The sequence below is a fragment of the Temnothorax americanus genome, unplaced genomic scaffold (assembly GCF_048541705.1).
Source record: "Temnothorax americanus isolate GAGA-0224 unplaced genomic scaffold, ASM4854170v1 Scaffold5, whole genome shotgun sequence".
Classification (NCBI taxonomy): Eukaryota; Metazoa; Arthropoda; class Insecta; order Hymenoptera; family Formicidae; genus Temnothorax; species Temnothorax americanus.
In genome coordinates, this window is record NW_027509657.1 from 3,791,015 (window position 1) to 3,808,412 (window position 17,398).

At 36.0% G+C, this 17,398-nt stretch overlaps 6 protein-coding genes across 7 annotated transcripts in view; 2 read left to right on the forward strand and 4 right to left on the reverse strand.

Moving 5' to 3' along the window:
- The window catches only part of Mrpl52 (mitochondrial ribosomal protein L52), a 245,962-nt gene extending 235,799 nt beyond the window's left edge, over positions 1–10,163 (forward strand). The window contains exons 2-5 of the mRNA XM_077418434.1: positions 8,903–9,047; positions 9,213–9,282; positions 9,761–9,893; positions 9,959–10,163. Coding sequence (XP_077274560.1) covers positions 9,002–9,047; positions 9,213–9,282; positions 9,761–9,893; positions 9,959–10,120 — 411 coding nt within the window. The 5' untranslated portion in view covers positions 8,903–9,001 and the 3' untranslated portion in view covers positions 10,121–10,163. The remainder of the gene's footprint in view (positions 1–8,902; positions 9,048–9,212; positions 9,283–9,760; positions 9,894–9,958) is intronic.
- Fip1 (Factor interacting with poly(A) polymerase 1) lies at positions 615–4,638 on the reverse strand. Of its 2 annotated transcripts, none has more exons than XM_077418418.1 (5): positions 4,248–4,638; positions 2,830–3,795; positions 2,215–2,552; positions 1,196–2,111; positions 615–694 (listed from the first exon to the last, which is right to left on the reverse strand). In XM_077418418.1, the coding sequence occupies exons 1-4, from the start codon at positions 4,425–4,427 to the stop codon at positions 1,991–1,993; spliced, it is 1,605 nt and encodes a 534-aa protein (XP_077274544.1). In that variant the 5' UTR covers positions 4,428–4,638; the 3' UTR covers positions 615–694; positions 1,196–1,990. The 2 variants fall into 2 exon arrangements, with proteins under 2 accessions (XP_077274544.1, XP_077274545.1); XM_077418419.1 differs by having other exon boundaries at positions 2,878–3,795; positions 4,248–4,634.
- LOC143904110 (uncharacterized) lies at positions 4,835–6,780 on the reverse strand. The gene is made up of 3 exons (XM_077418433.1): positions 6,464–6,780; positions 6,105–6,382; positions 4,835–5,907 (listed from the first exon to the last, which is right to left on the reverse strand). Exons 2-3 carry the CDS (start codon positions 6,261–6,263, stop codon positions 5,527–5,529), a joined length of 540 nt encoding a protein of 179 aa, XP_077274559.1. The 5' UTR covers positions 6,264–6,382; positions 6,464–6,780; the 3' UTR covers positions 4,835–5,526.
- On the forward strand, positions 6,816–8,685 carry LOC143904101 (uncharacterized). Its single transcript, XM_077418422.1, has 2 exons — positions 6,816–7,229; positions 7,456–8,685. Exons 1-2 carry the CDS (start codon positions 7,018–7,020, stop codon positions 8,588–8,590), a joined length of 1,347 nt encoding a protein of 448 aa, XP_077274548.1. The 5' UTR covers positions 6,816–7,017; the 3' UTR covers positions 8,591–8,685.
- Positions 10,164–10,425: 262 nt separating the features above from the next.
- On the reverse strand, positions 10,426–13,587 carry LOC143904117 (odorant receptor 13a-like). The gene is made up of 7 exons (XM_077418443.1): positions 13,557–13,587; positions 12,626–12,895; positions 11,907–12,378; positions 11,496–11,595; positions 11,182–11,301; positions 10,646–10,801; positions 10,426–10,479 (listed from the first exon to the last, which is right to left on the reverse strand). Exons 1-7 carry the CDS (start codon positions 13,579–13,581, stop codon positions 10,426–10,428), a joined length of 1,197 nt encoding a protein of 398 aa, XP_077274569.1. The 5' UTR covers positions 13,582–13,587.
- Positions 13,588–15,364: 1,777 nt separating this feature from the next.
- LOC143904116 (uncharacterized) lies at positions 15,365–16,633 on the reverse strand. The gene is made up of 3 exons (XM_077418442.1): positions 16,473–16,633; positions 15,679–15,838; positions 15,365–15,575 (listed from the first exon to the last, which is right to left on the reverse strand). The coding sequence occupies exons 1-3, from the start codon at positions 16,608–16,610 to the stop codon at positions 15,421–15,423; spliced, it is 453 nt and encodes a 150-aa protein (XP_077274568.1). The 5' UTR covers positions 16,611–16,633; the 3' UTR covers positions 15,365–15,420.
- Positions 16,634–17,398: the final 765 nt, after the last annotated feature.

Consider the following 17,398-nt stretch of genomic DNA (forward strand, 5'->3'; position numbering starts at 1 on the left):
AGAAATACTTATAAATCTCGGACTTAAAAAAAAAATATACGACAGTTACACACTTTCAAAAATGTAACATTGGAAGCATCATGAACGTAAAAGAAACATTTTTTAATTAGAATTTGTTAGAATTACAATTCTAACTCTTTGACTTGGCCACTTTATCCACCTCCTCCACAACATCCATTAACTTTCGCCATTGTTGCATGGTTAAGCATATTCCTATAAAAATCACAAAAATATTGAAATATTTAAAAATCTGTTTATACTTGGGTTTGATTATAAAATCATCAACTGTAAAGTTCGTTGTCTTTGCAAAAATAATGTTACCTTTTTTCCCAGGTTTTAAATCGCCATCCTTGTCATAATACATCTCCCGAATATCGACGTAATATTTGCCTTTGAAATTCCTCACATTTACTTGACGATTGTTACCCAAGTCCCAAATACTATCTTCGTCATCCGTTTTCGCCTTCTTCGCCGGTTTCTTCTCTTTCTTCGCCTCTTTTTCTTCATCTTCTTCCCTTTCCCTCTTTTGCTTCTTTTTTGACTTTACTTCCTGCAAATGGGAAACAATACGAACATAAAAAGATGTTACAGAAATTGATATAAATGTTTAAAAATAGTACCTCCTCACTGCTGTCATCGCTGTCAGACAGATATTCTTTTGACTTTGGCATCTTCGGCTCCAACGAAACAGAATCTAAAAAAAAAAAAATATATATATATCAATGTTGAGAAAGATTATTAATAAACCATCAATAACGTAACGTATCTATATACTTTGCTAACAGTTTTTATTTATGACATCAAGAGACACGGTAGTGTCTCGCGCCAAGTACACGCGGAGCGAGACCGACCGTGACTCTTTTACGCGACGCGACGAGTTGCGAGTACCCGAGATGTTGAGATCTCGTATCTTACACGGTGATATTACGTAATAAATAAATAAATTCATCCATCACAAAAATGCTTTATACGTTTTAAAATGTGTTACATTTTACATTATTTTATGCCCGTTATATATAGACATGCAGAAACATAACCTAACTTTTCAATTGCGTTACATCGTTTACGTGACCTACATTCTTTTACAGACGTACCGATTGCAAATGAGAATCTCGATCAAATATTTTATTACCGCGTTTGTCGAATTGTAGTACAGTTATAAAATCTTGTGTAATTATTATGGAAATAAGCATACCAGCTTTTCCAGCAAATGAGCTTCACGTTTTATAACCAGCTTCAACGTCTTCAACGATCGGAACGGACAATAGCCACAGCCACAATAGACAATAGGACGGACGGACAAATCCCGCGTATGCGCAGTAGTGCAAATGGTAGCAGAAGTCCTGTTCCCTGTTCCTTTTAGCTGAACTTCTTGTGCACGGGTTCATCTTTTCTCTTTTTCTTTTCACGTTGGAGAGAAAAAGAGAAGAGATGAATCGTGCAAGTTCAGCCACTTTTCAGTGATTCGGACATTCAAAAATTTCAATCAAAATAGAACCCTATTCTTGCCTATTGTGTGTTTCCGCATTGATAGAATCTGAATATAAAAATCTGTTGAAAATAGCTTTATCATATCAGTATTCTTTTCGTCGATTACATTCACACACAGAAATCAATGTGCAGATACAATAAAAAATATTTTACTTCTAAAAGGCAGGTCTTAAACATACATAATAAAACGTAAAGTTTTTATCTTCTTTATCTGTAATCTTCCATCAATCTGTATATCCAACTTCTATTGTTTGCATTAATAATTTACTCGTGTCAAAAATTATATCATTTGTAACTTCCGCAGGAATCGCTATACATTTCATTTCTTATATGTGACAATTAGTAGTCATATCTTACAATTAGCTTTTGTGAATAATATTACCGATACGTGTACTATTCTCGGCAACAGTCGGAATATTGTTTTATGCAAAATGATCTTAATTCTATGGTGCATCCAGCTACGACGCCGTAAATTAACACAGTAAGGTTTTACACACGCTTATTCGCTTTCTTCCTTGGAACGCTCTCTATCCGAACGTCTGGATTTCTTCTTACGCCGACTCGGACTTCGTGATCTCGACTTGTGCCTGCGAGATCGTGATCTTGATCGATGCCGATGTCTAAAAAATACCGGAGTTAACATACATTAACATATTACAGAAATGATTCCATAGGTAGCGTCTGATATAGAATTCTGGAGAAGAAGGAAGAACAGATTATTACCGATCTTTATGTCGATATTGAGATCTGGATCTGTCGCGCTCTCGATCCTCATCTCGCGTCATAGACTCCCTATCTCTATCGCGGTCCCTCATCATGGAATCCTTCTCCCTATCACGATCGCGATCTCTATCCTTGTCCCTATCTCTACTCATAGACTCTAGTTCTCGGTCCCGATCTCTATCTCTGTCTCGCTCCCGATCTCTGCCGTCCCTCTGATCGCGCGGCATCAAAGGAGGAATGGACGTTGGTGGAACCATCGTAGGTATCGTCTTAGGTCCCATGTCTTTGTCGTCTTCACCTTCAGTCATCGGGATCGCTAGATTTGTCGGCTGCCATGTCTTTGATAAAAAGAAAAAAGTTAGCTTTATTTTTCTAGTGTAGAATCTATCGAATATTATACAGCTTAAAAATTGCTATATAATTAGATATACATTAGATAGCTATACATTAGATAGTTCTATTCAAATATAAATGCTATTTTCGAATAATTTATATTGTACACTGCACGTCAAAGATTCCTTTTCTGAGATAAGAGGGGGGGGGGGACATAGAAATTCTAGTGACTTTAATAGAAGTAACCAATAACGTCTCTAGGCTTCTAAGTTTTCCGTTTACCTCAAGAAAGGAATCATTGACGCGCAGTGTACAGCGCTGCATTCTTACTGGGTCATTGCCCCACTGGCTGTCCTGCGTAGGCTCGTAACTCTGGTAATACGGGTCGGTTTCCGGCATATAGAACGGCGTGGGTTCTCCAGCATATCCCGGCGGAGGCATATCGAACGGCGGCGGCGGCATTCCTGCTCCAGGAGGCGGTACGCTCATGTCGGGGAAACCTGGTTTCCTGGAGTACTCTCTCCTGTCGGCAGTCATGACTTGTATAACGTTTCCCTTTGGTGGGGATTTATCGAGATTTCTTCTGGAGGCTAAACCGGAGCTTCCTATAACGTCTATAGTTCCTGCCATTTTCCTTCCAGGCGGCGGACCTGCCCTCTTAGGACCCATTATGCCGGAATATTTGCTGTTGTCGTTGGTTATCGCAACTTGAGGCATTCTCATGCCCCCCGGATTGCCACCACCACCACCACCCGCGTTTAAAATCAATCCTACTCCAGATTCACTTCGCATCCGCTTTTGACGTTCGCAATATGCTCTCCAGGTGTCTTCGTTGAAGCCATAATTGAAGTAATCCGTGATATCCGCGCCAGGCTGTCTCCATGGTTTGTCCTCCAATTGATCTAAATTGAATTCGTGGGCCGGTATCCCATTGATAACGCCAATAGTCTCGAATTCGTCTATGCTGAACTTTCCCGGTTGTTTGCTCAGCTTATCTGATACACCGGACGTGTTGGTTAGCAGTCCTCCTCTTTTGATATTTAAACTACCGTAAGCGGGAGTCGATTTGATATCGCCGATAACAACGTGTACATCGTCATCGGAATCAGATTCGCTGGCTGCTTCGCCATCCTCCTGACTAGAAGCTTCCCTCCCGTTTTTATTCGCATCAGCATTCTCTTCTTGAGCATTATTCAACATAGAGGATTCTTCGTCACCACCGCCAAGGGAGTCGCCAGCCTCTTGCATCTATAAAAAAATACGTGCTTTAAGAACGATATCGAGGTACAAAAAGGTCAAACGTTTTGGAAAGAAAGAAAGGATACAAATACAATTTACACAAACTATAGTTCATGATAAACATGTTTATCTTTCTCTTCTATCTATACATTTGTTTTTTTTTTTTTTTAGAGGTTTGGGATAGACACGTTTATATTTTCGTGATTCCGTGTCACCAATTGGGGAGGGGGGTCCAATTTTTTGGACACAAATCTTTTTACACCTTGTTTATTGTCAAAGTGTTACGTACAGGTTATGTCGCGCCATTAAAGCGAGTATGCATATTTAATTGGAAGTCTGTACGCGACATGGGATATTAAGTGTGCTTAAATCGTCGAAATCGAAACAAATGTAAATTTCTCCGTGATATTTTACGGAGAATCAATTGTAAACGATCGAGAGAGGTTAGGTCGCGCGCATACCTCGGACGGTGTTTCGCCGGTACATTCCACCTTGAGCTCTTCCTGAGTCCGGGAGTTCTCTTGAGCCTCGGCGAGTATCGAGTCATTCTGCTGTATCTCCGATTGAATATTCGCCGGGATATATTCCTTGCTGTCGGTTGAATCCCCGTACAACCACTGATCCTCGCTTTCATCCGCCATTTTTCCTGCGTTTGACAAGAATTGACGAAGGCTCCCGCGAGAGACTTCTCGCGGCGAATCTGGGTCTTCGAACGCCCCGCTGACGCGTGGGAACCAACGACTGTCGCACGTGGGACACGAGAGTAGAGCTATGTTCTTTGTAGCTGAACTTTTGGACACACTATTCGCCTTATTTTTCTTTTTCTTTAATATTTAATTACATGTCTTCTCTTCATTTTAAGTGCAGAAAGTGCAGGTACGAAGAACCAGGCTTACAAAACTGGAGTGACGCGTGTCCACGCGATGGCCAATCCGGTTTCCCATATTTATCTGAGAATATCCAGTGCGTGTGGGAGTGGCGGCCACGTGCTTTTTGCCGCCGAAATTGCCTGTAGATATTTTAATGAAACGAAATGTAGACGTACCTCTCGTTTTGGATAATGTATTATTTTATCTTCTACAATTTTGCAAACTGTAAATGAACTATTACATTCATTGGTAATGTCACTCTTAAACTTGGGGTAACCCGTTCTGTATAAGAACGATCAACCGACAGGTTTTGCACTCGATCACTTCTACCTTGGTTTCATAGATTAATTTAGAGAGTTGAAAGACTTGGAAAGTCACGAGTGACGGGATTACGAAGTGAATGATAATCCGTTTTAGAATACTCATATTTCATTCTCGACTTTTTGATAAAAAATTGGTTTTATTTCTATATATTTAATTAACACTATTGTACACTCGTTAAGCAAATATTGCTTTTAGTACGCAATAAGAATCGTCATATCACATTTGTTGAAGAGTTATTAGTCAATGTTTTGTGATTGAACTTTTATGGTTAAACTTTAATGGTTGAAGTTTTATGGTTAAACTGCTTGCTGCTACTTGTATTATGATATGATTGTTCTTTTTCAATAATTATGAAATCTGTGAAAAGTAATAATTTATTGTTAGATTGCAGATTCATTAATAGCATCAATTAAATAGTCGTTCGACATTGTCATGTAAAGTATTTGAGCCATCTTCTAAATAACTCTTCAATCCGTCACTGATGTATAATCTCAGATTTCTGTACATCATCTCGAAGATGCTAAACTTACACTTATTAGAAAGACAGTTACGTTTTGTCCATGCAATTTTTCTCTACTAATTTCTCTATTATCGCCTGTAGCTGAAATATAGTAGTCCTCAAACTGTGGATTTCTTTTAGGGAAGCATTTAACTTGCACTTTAAAGCCAACACTTCATCCGAATTATCTCTACAGCTTTCTTCTACTTCTGTTTTTATTATAAATTCTGTCTTTAAGCTCTCTTCTGCGGTAGCTTTTTCCGGCGAATCGCTAGTTTCATGCCTCGTAAGTACAGCTGCTTCCCGTTCTGACGGACTTTCGCGTTTAATCGTTCTGGAATGAGAGAATATTGTAGGAACAGCATTCCACTTCAATAGCTTCTTATGGTCTGCCCTTTTCAGCTCAAACTGATCATCCGTAAAGTGAGCCTAAAAATAATTAATATTCTAACATTTCGTTAATATTACTTAAATCCTGGAATCCTTTGACATAACTTGAATTGGGCACAACAATAAAATATTTCCTTACATATAGTTATTAATATGCATCACTCCGTCCAACATTAATATGAATACTAGAGGCTACAATTCTCGATACATAATGTAACACATAAAAAAATCCTTACTCGACAAACATATGCATTTAATGGCAGTTTACCCTTTCTGCCTATATTTTGTATCCACAATTTTCGTCTCGTTTCATTCCTATGTCCTTGAGGCAGCTTATAGAGTTTGTGCCCCTTTTCCGCTCTGTTGTGGCACCCTGTCACGCAGCAACAGGGCATTGTCAATGGAAAAACGATTCCCTGTTTTCCAATTATTTTATTCCAGATTTATTTTGTTTACATGTCCTTCCACTTATCCTCAGACAACAATATAAATATTTACGAGCGTATGCTGTAAGCTGTAAGAGAACAATTCATGTATTGAATTATGTGTTTCGATTAATTTGATATTAATGTGCTTGAAAATGCACGACACGTACTTATTCCGAGTGAAATTGAAGTGAAAGAGTGTGAAAGAGGCGAGTAACGTGTCAACAGAATTAACCCGTCCGAATTGTTAGTCCGTGCTTCGCGCTATATAAAGACAGGGTTGAAGGCGCTAACACTCCTAACCTAAAAGGAGCAAGAAAAAAAAAATAGTTCGTGCTCCGTCTGATTTCTGAATGGTTCTTTAATTAGCTCAGATGGCGCACATTTATTGCAATTCGAAAAAGTTGAAGCCCTTTTTCGCTTCTATTATTGCAATTAATTGCAACGCAGCCAGTCATTTTGGAAGCTCTGAGAATACGAGACCGACATTTACGAAAAGGTTATGTTTTCACATATGATTGGATCCAAAATGGCGGACGAGAATACCTACTTTTTTAGAGCTCTATCGAGATCAATCGTCAATCGAGATCCGGTGGATCGTGGATCCGGTGACCGGTGTGTTGTGTTGTTATTTGCGAACAAGTTGAGGGTTGAGGTTGAGACGTATCATCTGTGGGTTGAGGTTGAGAGTTGAGAGGCCCACGATAGAACCTGGGACTCCACGATGAGCGAAATCAGAGCGATGACGACGATATTACGCAGAATGTTTAGCAAGAGAGCAATTCCTGCCTCTCTAACCAAGCCACTCGCCGGTATTCGTAACAGAATAGAAATGATAGAAAAGAATGAATCGGTTGATAGTTTCGACGCTGAAGACGTAAGCGAATTCGAGGCGGACTTTACGAACGTCGGTATGAGCCACAGGATGTATGAAAGGTATATTTATGTCTGTACTTACACGAAGATTCTATGCATTGCATTTAATTGTTGTAATACAATTTTATGTATATATATGTAGTATTTTACAGCTAGTATTTAAGCTTGCTTTACCTAACCTAAGTTTGCCTTACATTATTTTCTAAAATGTTGAAAATTGTAAAAACGCTATATATAGTGAAACACGTCGAATTGATTTATTAGACGGCATCGATCTTTTTTCCAGAGAGACGAAAGTCAGGAAGGAGCGTCTTAAACAACGAATCGCCATCCAAAAGTGTTTCAAAGAGAAAGAGCCACGTTTTCTCACATTTGCGGAAAACGAGTTGATTCGTAAGTTACACAATCACAATCCCGACGAGTGGACGGTGGAGAAACTCAGCGAGAGTTTTCCTGCCTTGCCAGAGACGATACGAAAAATCCTGCAGACTAAGTGGTCGCCAAAATCGGTGGAGAAGGTTTTACGGTACGACAATGTGGCGGTTAAAAATTGGGAGGATTTCCGGGCGGGTAGACTCCCGTTGAATCCCATGCTCGGTGAGCACCTGATGAAATTTAAGAACAGGAAAATTATTTTGACGGACAGAGAATCGTTAGCGGAACAGTTTGTCCCTAAGGTGGAGTTCAAGAAACCAAAGAGTCAATTGTTCTCCAGTATTATACAAACTTATCTAGATGAGAAGGAAAAGGAAAGCGATACGAAATTATTATCGCAAGAGGATAATTCGAGCAAAGTGGCAGGTCGATCCGATTACTCCGAAAATCAGAATTTACTGACTGCGAGCGCTACGACAGATAGTCCTGCTGTAAGAAATACAGAGAAATTTTCATTGAACGAAGAACGATCTTTTACATTACAATCGCGTACAAATTCGCAAAAATTAAATGTGCCAGTTAATAAGGAAGGTAAATTGCTTACATTTGACGAATTTGTAAGGACGAAGCTGGAAGATATACAGCAGGAGTCCCCGGAAGAAAGTATCGCTCTACTGAATGTGTATAGGAAGCAGGTGGAAGCCAGTCAAGAGATGCAAACTGCAGAAGTTGCCGCAACATCCGACAATACGGTAACTCACGCCGAGGAGGATACTTCATCGAAGATTGCACGACGGTCTGACAGAGATATTTCTATACCTTCTCGGGACAAGCATAAAGACTTCAATATCGTTGGGGCGAATGACAATCTGTTAGATACAAGGGTCAAAGTGTGGAAGAAAAAAGCGGATGCAGAATTAAACTATGCCAAACCAATAAAGATCGCGAAGCATCTCTACAAACCAGGCATGACGTATCGGATCAGCGATTGTTATTACGACGACGACGGGGAGTTTTTATATCGGGTTCCGGGTGTACATGGTTAAATGTCTCTTTATAGAACTATTAATGTACATAATATGCACATATATAACTGATATGTGATAGAAATAAAAGAAAACCGTGACTTCTTTAATGTTAATTTATTATTAATTTTATTTATTGTACCATTGTACCAAATGTGTAATTGTATCCTTCATATTTATTCTTCGTAGACGTATTCTCTTATGTTATCTATATTTGAAATATATAAAATAAAAATATTCTAGAAAGAAAAAAGAGGTATGTAAAGTGTAGCTGAAAAGAACGAACATTTTATATTGGTAATTGGTATCCCTGCAGAGAGAGAGACAGTGGCGGCGAGACTTGCTGTGTGTAACCTAACCTAAATATAGATTTTGTAAGAAGAAATGAAATAAATGTTATTATCGAAATAATATACAATATTGTCGTCAAATATGATATCGACTATTAGAGCTGTACTTCGTGTTGAACAACATATAAGTTAGTATTAAAGAAGAAAAAGTTATTACGGTTATAATATTCTCACATTTATTCTTTACTAAATTTATACTCTTGTTGCATAGATTTCTTATGATGTAATCATTTATTACTTGTAATTAGCGATCATATATTATTAATGACGTTTTATACTATCCGTTATTTCAGATTATAATATTGTGGTTAATGGGTTTCATCAGTCTTGTGTACAATATTTGAACCAGAGGTGGAGACAAAAGTATGATTTTTGAAATTATCTATTATGTTTAAATATAGAACGTTAATATACATTGTTCTGACATATCAAGCAACAAAATGATTGTTCCCAAGTTTATTGTATATCTGTATGTATATATAGAATATCTAATGTAAAAAGTGTATAAAAATATAAGAATTGGTTTTGTTCGAATTAATCTACATGCAGAATATGAAATTTATCAATATATGTTTTAATGCAATGTTATTTTAATGATATTGATATATGCATATTTCTCTTAATATTATTAGATATATGGAGGGATAAAAGTCATAGTGTGGTGTCAAATTTTTTTAAATTTTTTCTCGCGTGCATAGATGCAATCTATACAATTATATAAATTGCATCTATGCCGACGAAAAAATATTTTTAAAAATTTGACTTACACCACTGTGGTTTTTATCCCTCCATATGTATAATTTACAGTTGTAATTGTTTAATTAGTATATTACATTTTTAGACGTGGGTTAACGGCTAATCCAAATGCTTTTGGTCTGTTGACAAATTTGCCAGATTACACATTTAAAGATGGAAGACCTACGCCTCTTGGAATAAGACAAAAAGCACGCTTAGATAAACAACGTGGTTATGCGGTATGTAAAACAAATGGAGATTATTACTTGTTATGAAATCATATACTTACTGTACCGATTTTCAGGCAAGAATTATCAAATTAGTTGGAGAGGTAGATTATGCTGTTGAAAGACATGCTAGATTGCAAAAAGAGAAAGAGCGAGAAACACAACAAATTCTGGACAACAAGTTGAAACCCAAAGGAGATTTACTACTTCAAAAACAGGCAGATACGATAGAAAAGTAATTTTTATGATTATGAAGAAAGTAATATACTTGCTTAAATATTATCTTATATAATCATTTTTGTTTATCCCGTTAATGATTTATCCACGCTATCATAATAGTTGATATAAGGATTGATGTTTGGATTGCACCATAATCAAAATGCAATGATAGAGAAGCGTGATACGTGGAAAAAAAATATTTCTAATTATCTACATAACTTTCTCATATATCGCAAAATTTATGCATAGCACATTTATATAAACAAATTTTTTATCTTACGTTGTAGTAAACAAGCAACTAATTTATTCTCTAATTATGTCGACGTTAATCTTGATTGGCAAGTAACACGGATATATAGCCCGCTGATGTTTTTAGCAACTGAAACATTTGATCCTTTAGATAACCGTAAAATATTAAATACTTGAACGAAATATATTGCTCGAAAATTATAATGTGTACAATGATCTAAAAAAAATAGTGTCTCATAATTCAAGTAAAATAAGAAAAAGATTATTGCATATTTTATATGTTCCACACAACTCACGTTGCAGAACGTGGACATTGTCATCGGGAATGTTTTTCCTGCTGTAATATTGACTGGTTTCTTTACACGGAGCATGATTAACGTCAAGTTTTTTGCTTTCTTTGGCTCCAGTGTATACCATATGTAGTCGTACGTGGCACGATGTATTTTTTCCGACTGAGGAAATATTACTCGTTGAGGAATTAATTCAGAATGGAGGAGAAATGGGATTAATTATTTAAATTATGTCAATTACAGAAAAGTTAAATTTATTGAGAATTAAATCTATTTATCAATAATTACAAAAAGTATGATTTTTATAATTTCTACTGCAAATCTCAAGGCTATTATGTCGGTGGTAATTTATTATACAGTTTGAATAGCACATATACGACGATCATGATTATTCATTTGCAGTTTATATCTTCAAAAAAATCATAATGATTTTTAAATATCTTTTATTTGCAGTTAAAATTATAAAAATATTCCATGTCATACACAATTAAATAATTCGCGCTTTATCGTTATTTTTAAAAAAATCATACTTACTAACTTACTTGAGTCACAAGAAGTTCGCCGATCGCACAATAAAGACACGTATGCATTAAAACACATACACTTTCGGAGATGTACCAAATTAATTGCGTAAACGACAAGTGATCGTCTCGATTAAAAACCTGAAATTATTGTAAATTATATATATTACATTATATTTTAAAATATTTTGTTTTGAAAATTATATATCGCATGTGAAAAATGGTGGTAAATAGCGAAACAGCTATGAAAGCGCAATGATGCATTTTTGATAAATTGGTCGATGTAATTGGCTTAATTTACCTTAGTAAAATGACGCACAATTATTTTTACTTACGTTAATTATTAAAAATCCGTGAAGACAAAATAGTATGCCAAAGAAGAATAACAGGCCGAGAAGCATTAAATTGAATGTATTATCAATGATTTCTATAGATCTGCAAATTGGATGTAGCACAAAATAAAGAATGTTGCATGTAAAATGTTTATACAGTTTCTACGGAATAATAGAAAAATTCTAAATTCTGCATATATTCAAATATTCTAAATTCTACATTTATGGCTTATTTCTAAGAAATTAAAGTTGACGTAAGTTAAAATATAAACTAAAATTGTACGCCGTGTTTTATTTTTAGCAAATCAAACTTTGCTGATATAAATTCCTTTAATTTCTTAAAAAAATAACATTAAGTCCAGTCAACCCATGTTTGAACACGACTCGTAAACATTTTCGACTCATTGTCAGAACCTGATTAAGCGGATGTGGTCTTTCACATTGTACTTCAAAACCGCTTTGAAATTCGGATCTTTCCCCAGATTCAGTATTCGCACATGCAAATTTTCCATCTGGCCGCATATGTGTAGAATCAGAAGTCCAAGAAAGTTGTCAACTGCGGTATAAGAGAGACCGGATGTAGTCAGCCCGATTATTTGTATCAAATATGTTAATTCGTATTTCGGGCTGCTGGATACATCATGCAGATAGTATGTTTGGATCGGCAAAGGCTTTCCAATCGGATCGGTGAAATTCGTTACGTGCCTAACCGACCGGCCAAAAAGGAAACAGCCGATGGCCACCACCAGTGTACAAAGGATCATGATGGCTCCGCATATGGCTAGCAAACGGATGATCCTGGCTTGTTTTAGCATGACATTTCGCTCTTTTTCTATTTTTACTCTCATCCAGTCTTTCACGATCATGTTAACTAACGGCGATAAAACTAGGAAAATCATGTGTCTTCGATTATGTATGTATACATATATATACATATATATATGAAATTATCATTCTATTATAACATTATCATGTCCTCAATCTTGATGGTTGATTTTGATACTATATATTTGTTAACATTTAATAGTTTCCAAAAATAGGAAACAAATTCTACGTATAAGTTTAATAAAAGATGATAAAGAAGAGAGAAACCTAAAAGACTGAGGCAAATAATTCGTTAAATGATAAAGTACCTTCTTTCTTGCGCCACATAATGAAGACTTTCAGTGTCGTGATCAAAAGAGGCAGCGTGTATTGTAAATTATCTATCATCAGTATCATATCGCCCCATACTCTTATCAGTGACACTAGAGCCGGTATTGTTAATACGAAAATCAACATGATGATATTTAATAACAATCGAAGCTTCGACAATAATTCTTCACGGTGATCTTTGGTTTCTTCCGGCCACAAACCGATAATTTTCAACATGCAACGGTTCAGGCTGATCGCCCATTCCAAATCTATGGAAGCAATCAAATATATTAGAATTTGCTGACTTGAATATCACATTACACTGTAAAACTTCACACATTCACTTTAAAACTTTTTATTAAAATATTATACACCATACACACTGTAAGCTTATATATTTTTTATAACTTTATAGTAAGAATCCTGAAAATTAAAGAGAATATACATATACAATTATAAAATTTCTTAATAAAAATTTTATTTTTTTCATTAAAATATTAAGTATATAAGATTGACATAAATTCACAGGTTTATATTACTTTTGTATAAGAACTCATAGTTGCAGACTCAAAAATTAAAAAAATACATAAAGAGAGGAAAGAGAGAGAAATATTGAAATTGCAGAATATAAAAGATTTTGACACTATAAAAATAAAGTATTTATTTTTTAATCATCGTGTTACAGATGCAACAGATTAATTTAATAATAAAATACGATGTATTATTTGTAATGCGATCTTTAAGAAAAAAGTACGTTAATTGTTTTGAAATTCAAAATGTCTTTTTTATTCATCTCGCTCCGCATTGTACTCTCTTCTCTCTTACAAAAATAAACACTTGATATAATAATCTTGAATTATGACGAGAGATATAATTTTATATTGCATCTATGTTTCATTAGAATTATTAACTAATAACGAAAAAGAATACCATTATATTCGTCCGAACGATCCATTGGTCAAAGGATTACTGGTCTTTCTTCGTCTCAACGATATTATCCCCACCGTTTGAACATTATTATCACGCATGCCTCCGACGAAATTCTTGACACGCGATATCTTGCACCGTCATAAATATTGTAACAGCCAGAAAGAACGTGCACCATTATCGTCTTGTCAAAGTGTTCATTTGGCGAAAGGGTATGATGCATAAATTATAATGGAGGGCGCGCAAAAAGAGCAGGTCCAAGTTCACTGATCGGCAGAACCATACTTTTTACGTTTCGTTCTTTTTTCCCTTTTGCTGTCGAAGACCCCGCAAATGAACAGTCGCAACCGCGACGTACAAGAAAAAATTTTCTTACGTTCGTAACAAGGAGACGAAATGAGTGAAACAGTTGAAAAATTCAAAAGACCCGTGGAAAGCGCGCAGCTTGCAGATATTTTTTGCTATCGCTACATCGCTAAAAAAATTCCGTCGCTGAAAGAGAAAAGAATCGCTGGATATTTTGACCGTGCATTATTAACGAATCTGCAATGGCAGGGTCGTTTTCGTCGAGGCAGTCGAGACTTAGCCACGTAACGAGAACGATAGTAGGAAAGATAACAGTGACAGTGACAATTTGTCAGTGCTAATTCGAATTAGTGTTATAAAAGGAATGTGCGCGCGCGAATTTACATTAAATAAAATATCTCTAAGATTACAATATTTAAAGCAGAAAAGCTATATTGCTTTTCGAAATATTATTGTGCGTTTCACAATTGTCTTCTCTATCCTTTATCCATATACAATAATATATAATATACAGATGTGTGGATACAATATCGAAAAATGTCACTTTTCATCTTCTTATTCAAAGAGAAAATATTCCATGATAGATTTTTACATAACTATAAAAATTAAATAATTCTTAAGTTATAGCCAATTGCAAAAAGAAGAATGAAGATTAATTCCACGATGAGATATTTTGCATACCTATATATTGGCGAAGCAAATAAGAAAAGAAGAAAATTTTTGTGACGCATTAAGAGCTAGCTGGTTCGGCGAAATGTTGGGATATGGTTTCGGCGTGTGATTTTATTTCATCCTCAACTTGCCCGCCTACGAATCTAATATCGGCAAAAGGAGAGAGTAAAATAAATTTGACGACGTCGTTCGTTTCCATTTAGGAATTTCTACTCACGTGTAACGTGTCCGTGTATATCGATATGGGGTGCATCTTAAATTCTATAAATGTTAAATCTTAAATTAGATAAAAGTGTCATTGAGATAAAATATTTTTTTATTTAGAAAAAAATTAATTTGGATCACATATATACCTATGCCCTCGAAACAAAAATGTCTGTTCCCACGCAAAACATTGAAGAATGTTTTCCTGGTGGTGTAACACCTCGAAAACGGCATTCACGAAATTTGCATTTAACGCGTGACGATGTCGAAGCGTGTGGATACGTGAGTCGCGTGAATGATTTTCCAATGACACGCTTATTATGCAATACTTATCACACCTCGTTCATTTACGGACTATTTTTATACATGCCTATCTACGAAAAGCGGGCCATTGATTCACGCAATCGATCTCAATGAGAATTTATTTTTACATTGATGAAAGTATCCATATTATAAAAAAAAAGTTGATAAAGCTAGGAGAATGTTTTTTATCGTTCAAACATGCGTGAATTGCTGTACGACGATATTGCTGCTGACCTCTCAAGACTTTTATTTTATTTTCGTGCAGACCAAGAATATACATGAGGGTACAGAAATTTCTTATCACAGTTTAATAAACTCTCGCGGGAAACGAAAAATATGCAATGTTTATTTTATTTTTCTGTTACAAACACGAATGCATTGTTTAATGCGCTGCTACGACGATCGTGAGGTAGGATTTCGTGTTGGCAGAGGCGCGAATATTGATGTTGGCTCTGGATTTTCCCAGAGTCCCCGGCTCGTCGCATATTACCGCGTAGCTGCCACTGTCGTTCACCACACTAATGTAATGGATAATTCCTGCACAAAGGAAAATATATTTAAGATCAATGGATGCTTACAGCTACTTAATATTTTTTAATTATAAGCTTGATTCACATAAAGTAACACATTTTTTTCTCACCATTAGTGACAGTTAGCGACAGGGTAGATGATTGAACAGTGTTTGTTGGATTGTTAAACTCGATGACTCGGCGGAAGACTGATTCGTCGGCATATCTTCTTCCAATTTCGAGATTTCCGATGAATCCTGAAGCAGCGTGTGTCTCGGGCACAAGACTTTTCTGCACAGACGTGGGATAAGACATAGAATTTTCTTAATGATTACACCAAGAAACTTTTCTAGGACTATTCTTCGTGAAACTATAATCTTTCTATATTCTATAACAGGGAATGCATATACATAACATAATATTTAGATTGATTTTTATACAATAAGTCTTAAAGATTATATTGCACCATAAGAACTGATAATGATGTCTATGAAGATAAACATCCAAATCTCAATGTACGTTAATTTTCTTCTGTAAATATTAAAGATTATAGATTATTTTAGTACAATTTTGATTCTTCAAAGAAACTGAGATACAAATTAATATCATATCTTACGATTTGTAAGATATATTTATGCTTCTTCAAAGAAAGTTAAATTAAATTTTAAAATTAAAAATTAATTTAATTCTTATTTGTATCAGAATTTAAAATAGAATTCTATTTTATATATGTAGTATGAAGAATTAGAAACATATACACCATATGTATTAAAAACACAACATATAAAATTATAAATAGAGAGATCTCCCGCACCTTGAGATCTGATGCGGTTTGAAGCGTGCTTTAATCGGTGCCATTTATATGCATATTCGCGGATTTTTGTCTTTTCGAAAAGCGTGCGTGATAAATTAATTATTAACTCACCAGCGCCGTTTTCGGCACGATATCCCTCTCGCTGAAGTCGACTTGGACATTCTTTGTTTGCGACAAGTCGATGGCGGTAGCCGCCTGCAGGAGGCCCAGGATCGCGAGTGCGACGACGACGACGATCGGACGAGACATTTCGATACGGTTTGATCGGATCGCGAGGTGTGTCCGTCTCTTTTATAGAGCAACTCGCGTGATGCGCCAAGGTGAGCGTGCCTTATCTACACGGCTTTTTTATGATTTCTCCACCGATGCTGGCCCTATATACCGCGTTTCTCCCCTGCGGAATACAAATAAGAAAAACGCGACCGCGACGGAGGCACGTATATGCCGTCCGTCTGGTTCGCGCGGGGCCGTGCGTGGTCGACGAATTCTCGCGGATGACCCTCGAAAAGAGTATACCGGGCCCGTCCATTGGTATTCGAGACGAGCGCTTGACGCCCCAGGTGCCAGTAATAAAAATGCTCTGTTTTATGGAAGTTGGCTGCGAGGCTGTTACGGCGAAAACAGCGGAGCTTTCAGACTCTCGATCCGCTTCTTCGAACTCATCGCGAGCTTATCGGTTCTCGGAGACACTCTGCGGTTTTACCTCCGATCGTAAAGATTGAATGAATATAAAAAAAATATCGAAAATGTAAAAAACCTGCATTTTATATATTTTTTCAGGATGAGGAACTAAAAATAATGCGTTACACAATCGGTATTATAAACCATTCAGTATCAACCTTTTTGATTTACATGAATAACTCAAGCGTGTTCGATTTAATGCGATTGCTATTATAATCAAGAAAATATCTTTTTTTATTAAAAAAATAAAAAGATATTCTATTATCAGATTGAGCAAATAAAGTAGAAATTTCCAAGTTCGGTACAGTTATTGTACAATCAGAGATATATAGTTGATATATAATATAGCTATTTAA

What these genes read in the sequence shown, in the direction of transcription:
- Fip1 (XM_077418418.1), bottom strand. Translation starts at nt 4,427, where the DNA reads ATGGCGGATGAAAGCGAGGATCAGTGGTTGTACGGGGATTCAACCGAC. An exon ending in CCGGCGAAACACCGTCCGAG is followed by an intron (nt 3,796 to 4,247) that starts GTATGCGCGCGA and finishes ATTTTTTTATAG; the next exon opens with ATGCAAGAGGCTGGCGACTC. An exon ending in CAATATCGACATAAAGATCG is followed by an intron (nt 2,112 to 2,214) that starts GTAATAATCTGT and finishes GGTATTTTTTAG; the next exon opens with ACATCGGCATCGATCAAGAT.
- LOC143904110 (XM_077418433.1), bottom strand. Translation starts at nt 6,263, where the DNA reads ATGCCCTGTTGCTGCGTGACAGGGTGCCACAACAGAGCGGAAAAGGGG. An exon ending in TAAATGCATATGTTTGTCGA is followed by an intron (nt 5,908 to 6,104) that starts GTAAGGATTTTT and finishes AATTATTTTTAG; the next exon opens with GCTCACTTTACGGATGATCA.
- LOC143904101 (XM_077418422.1), top strand. Translation starts at nt 7,018, where the DNA reads ATGAGCGAAATCAGAGCGATGACGACGATATTACGCAGAATGTTTAGC. An exon ending in AGCCACAGGATGTATGAAAG is followed by an intron (nt 7,230 to 7,455) that starts GTATATTTATGT and finishes TCTTTTTTCCAG; the next exon opens with AGAGACGAAAGTCAGGAAGG.
- LOC143904117 (XM_077418443.1), bottom strand. Translation starts at nt 13,581, where the DNA reads ATGGATCGTTCGGACGAATATAATG. An exon ending in TCGTTCGGACGAATATAATG is followed by an intron (nt 12,896 to 13,556) that starts GTATTCTTTTTC and finishes TTGCTTCCATAG; the next exon opens with ATTTGGAATGGGCGATCAGC. An exon ending in GACCACATCCGCTTAATCAG is followed by an intron (nt 11,596 to 11,906) that starts GTTCTGACAATG and finishes TCCAATTTGCAG; the next exon opens with ATCTATAGAAATCATTGATA.
- LOC143904116 (XM_077418442.1), bottom strand. Translation starts at nt 16,610, where the DNA reads ATGTCTCGTCCGATCGTCGTCGTCGTCGCACTCGCGATCCTGGGCCTC. An exon ending in TCGTGCCGAAAACGGCGCTG is followed by an intron (nt 15,839 to 16,472) that starts GTGAGTTAATAA and finishes ACGTCTGTGCAG; the next exon opens with AAAAGTCTTGTGCCCGAGAC. An exon ending in GTCGCTAACTGTCACTAATG is followed by an intron (nt 15,576 to 15,678) that starts GTGAGAAAAAAA and finishes TCCTTTGTGCAG; the next exon opens with GAATTATCCATTACATTAGT.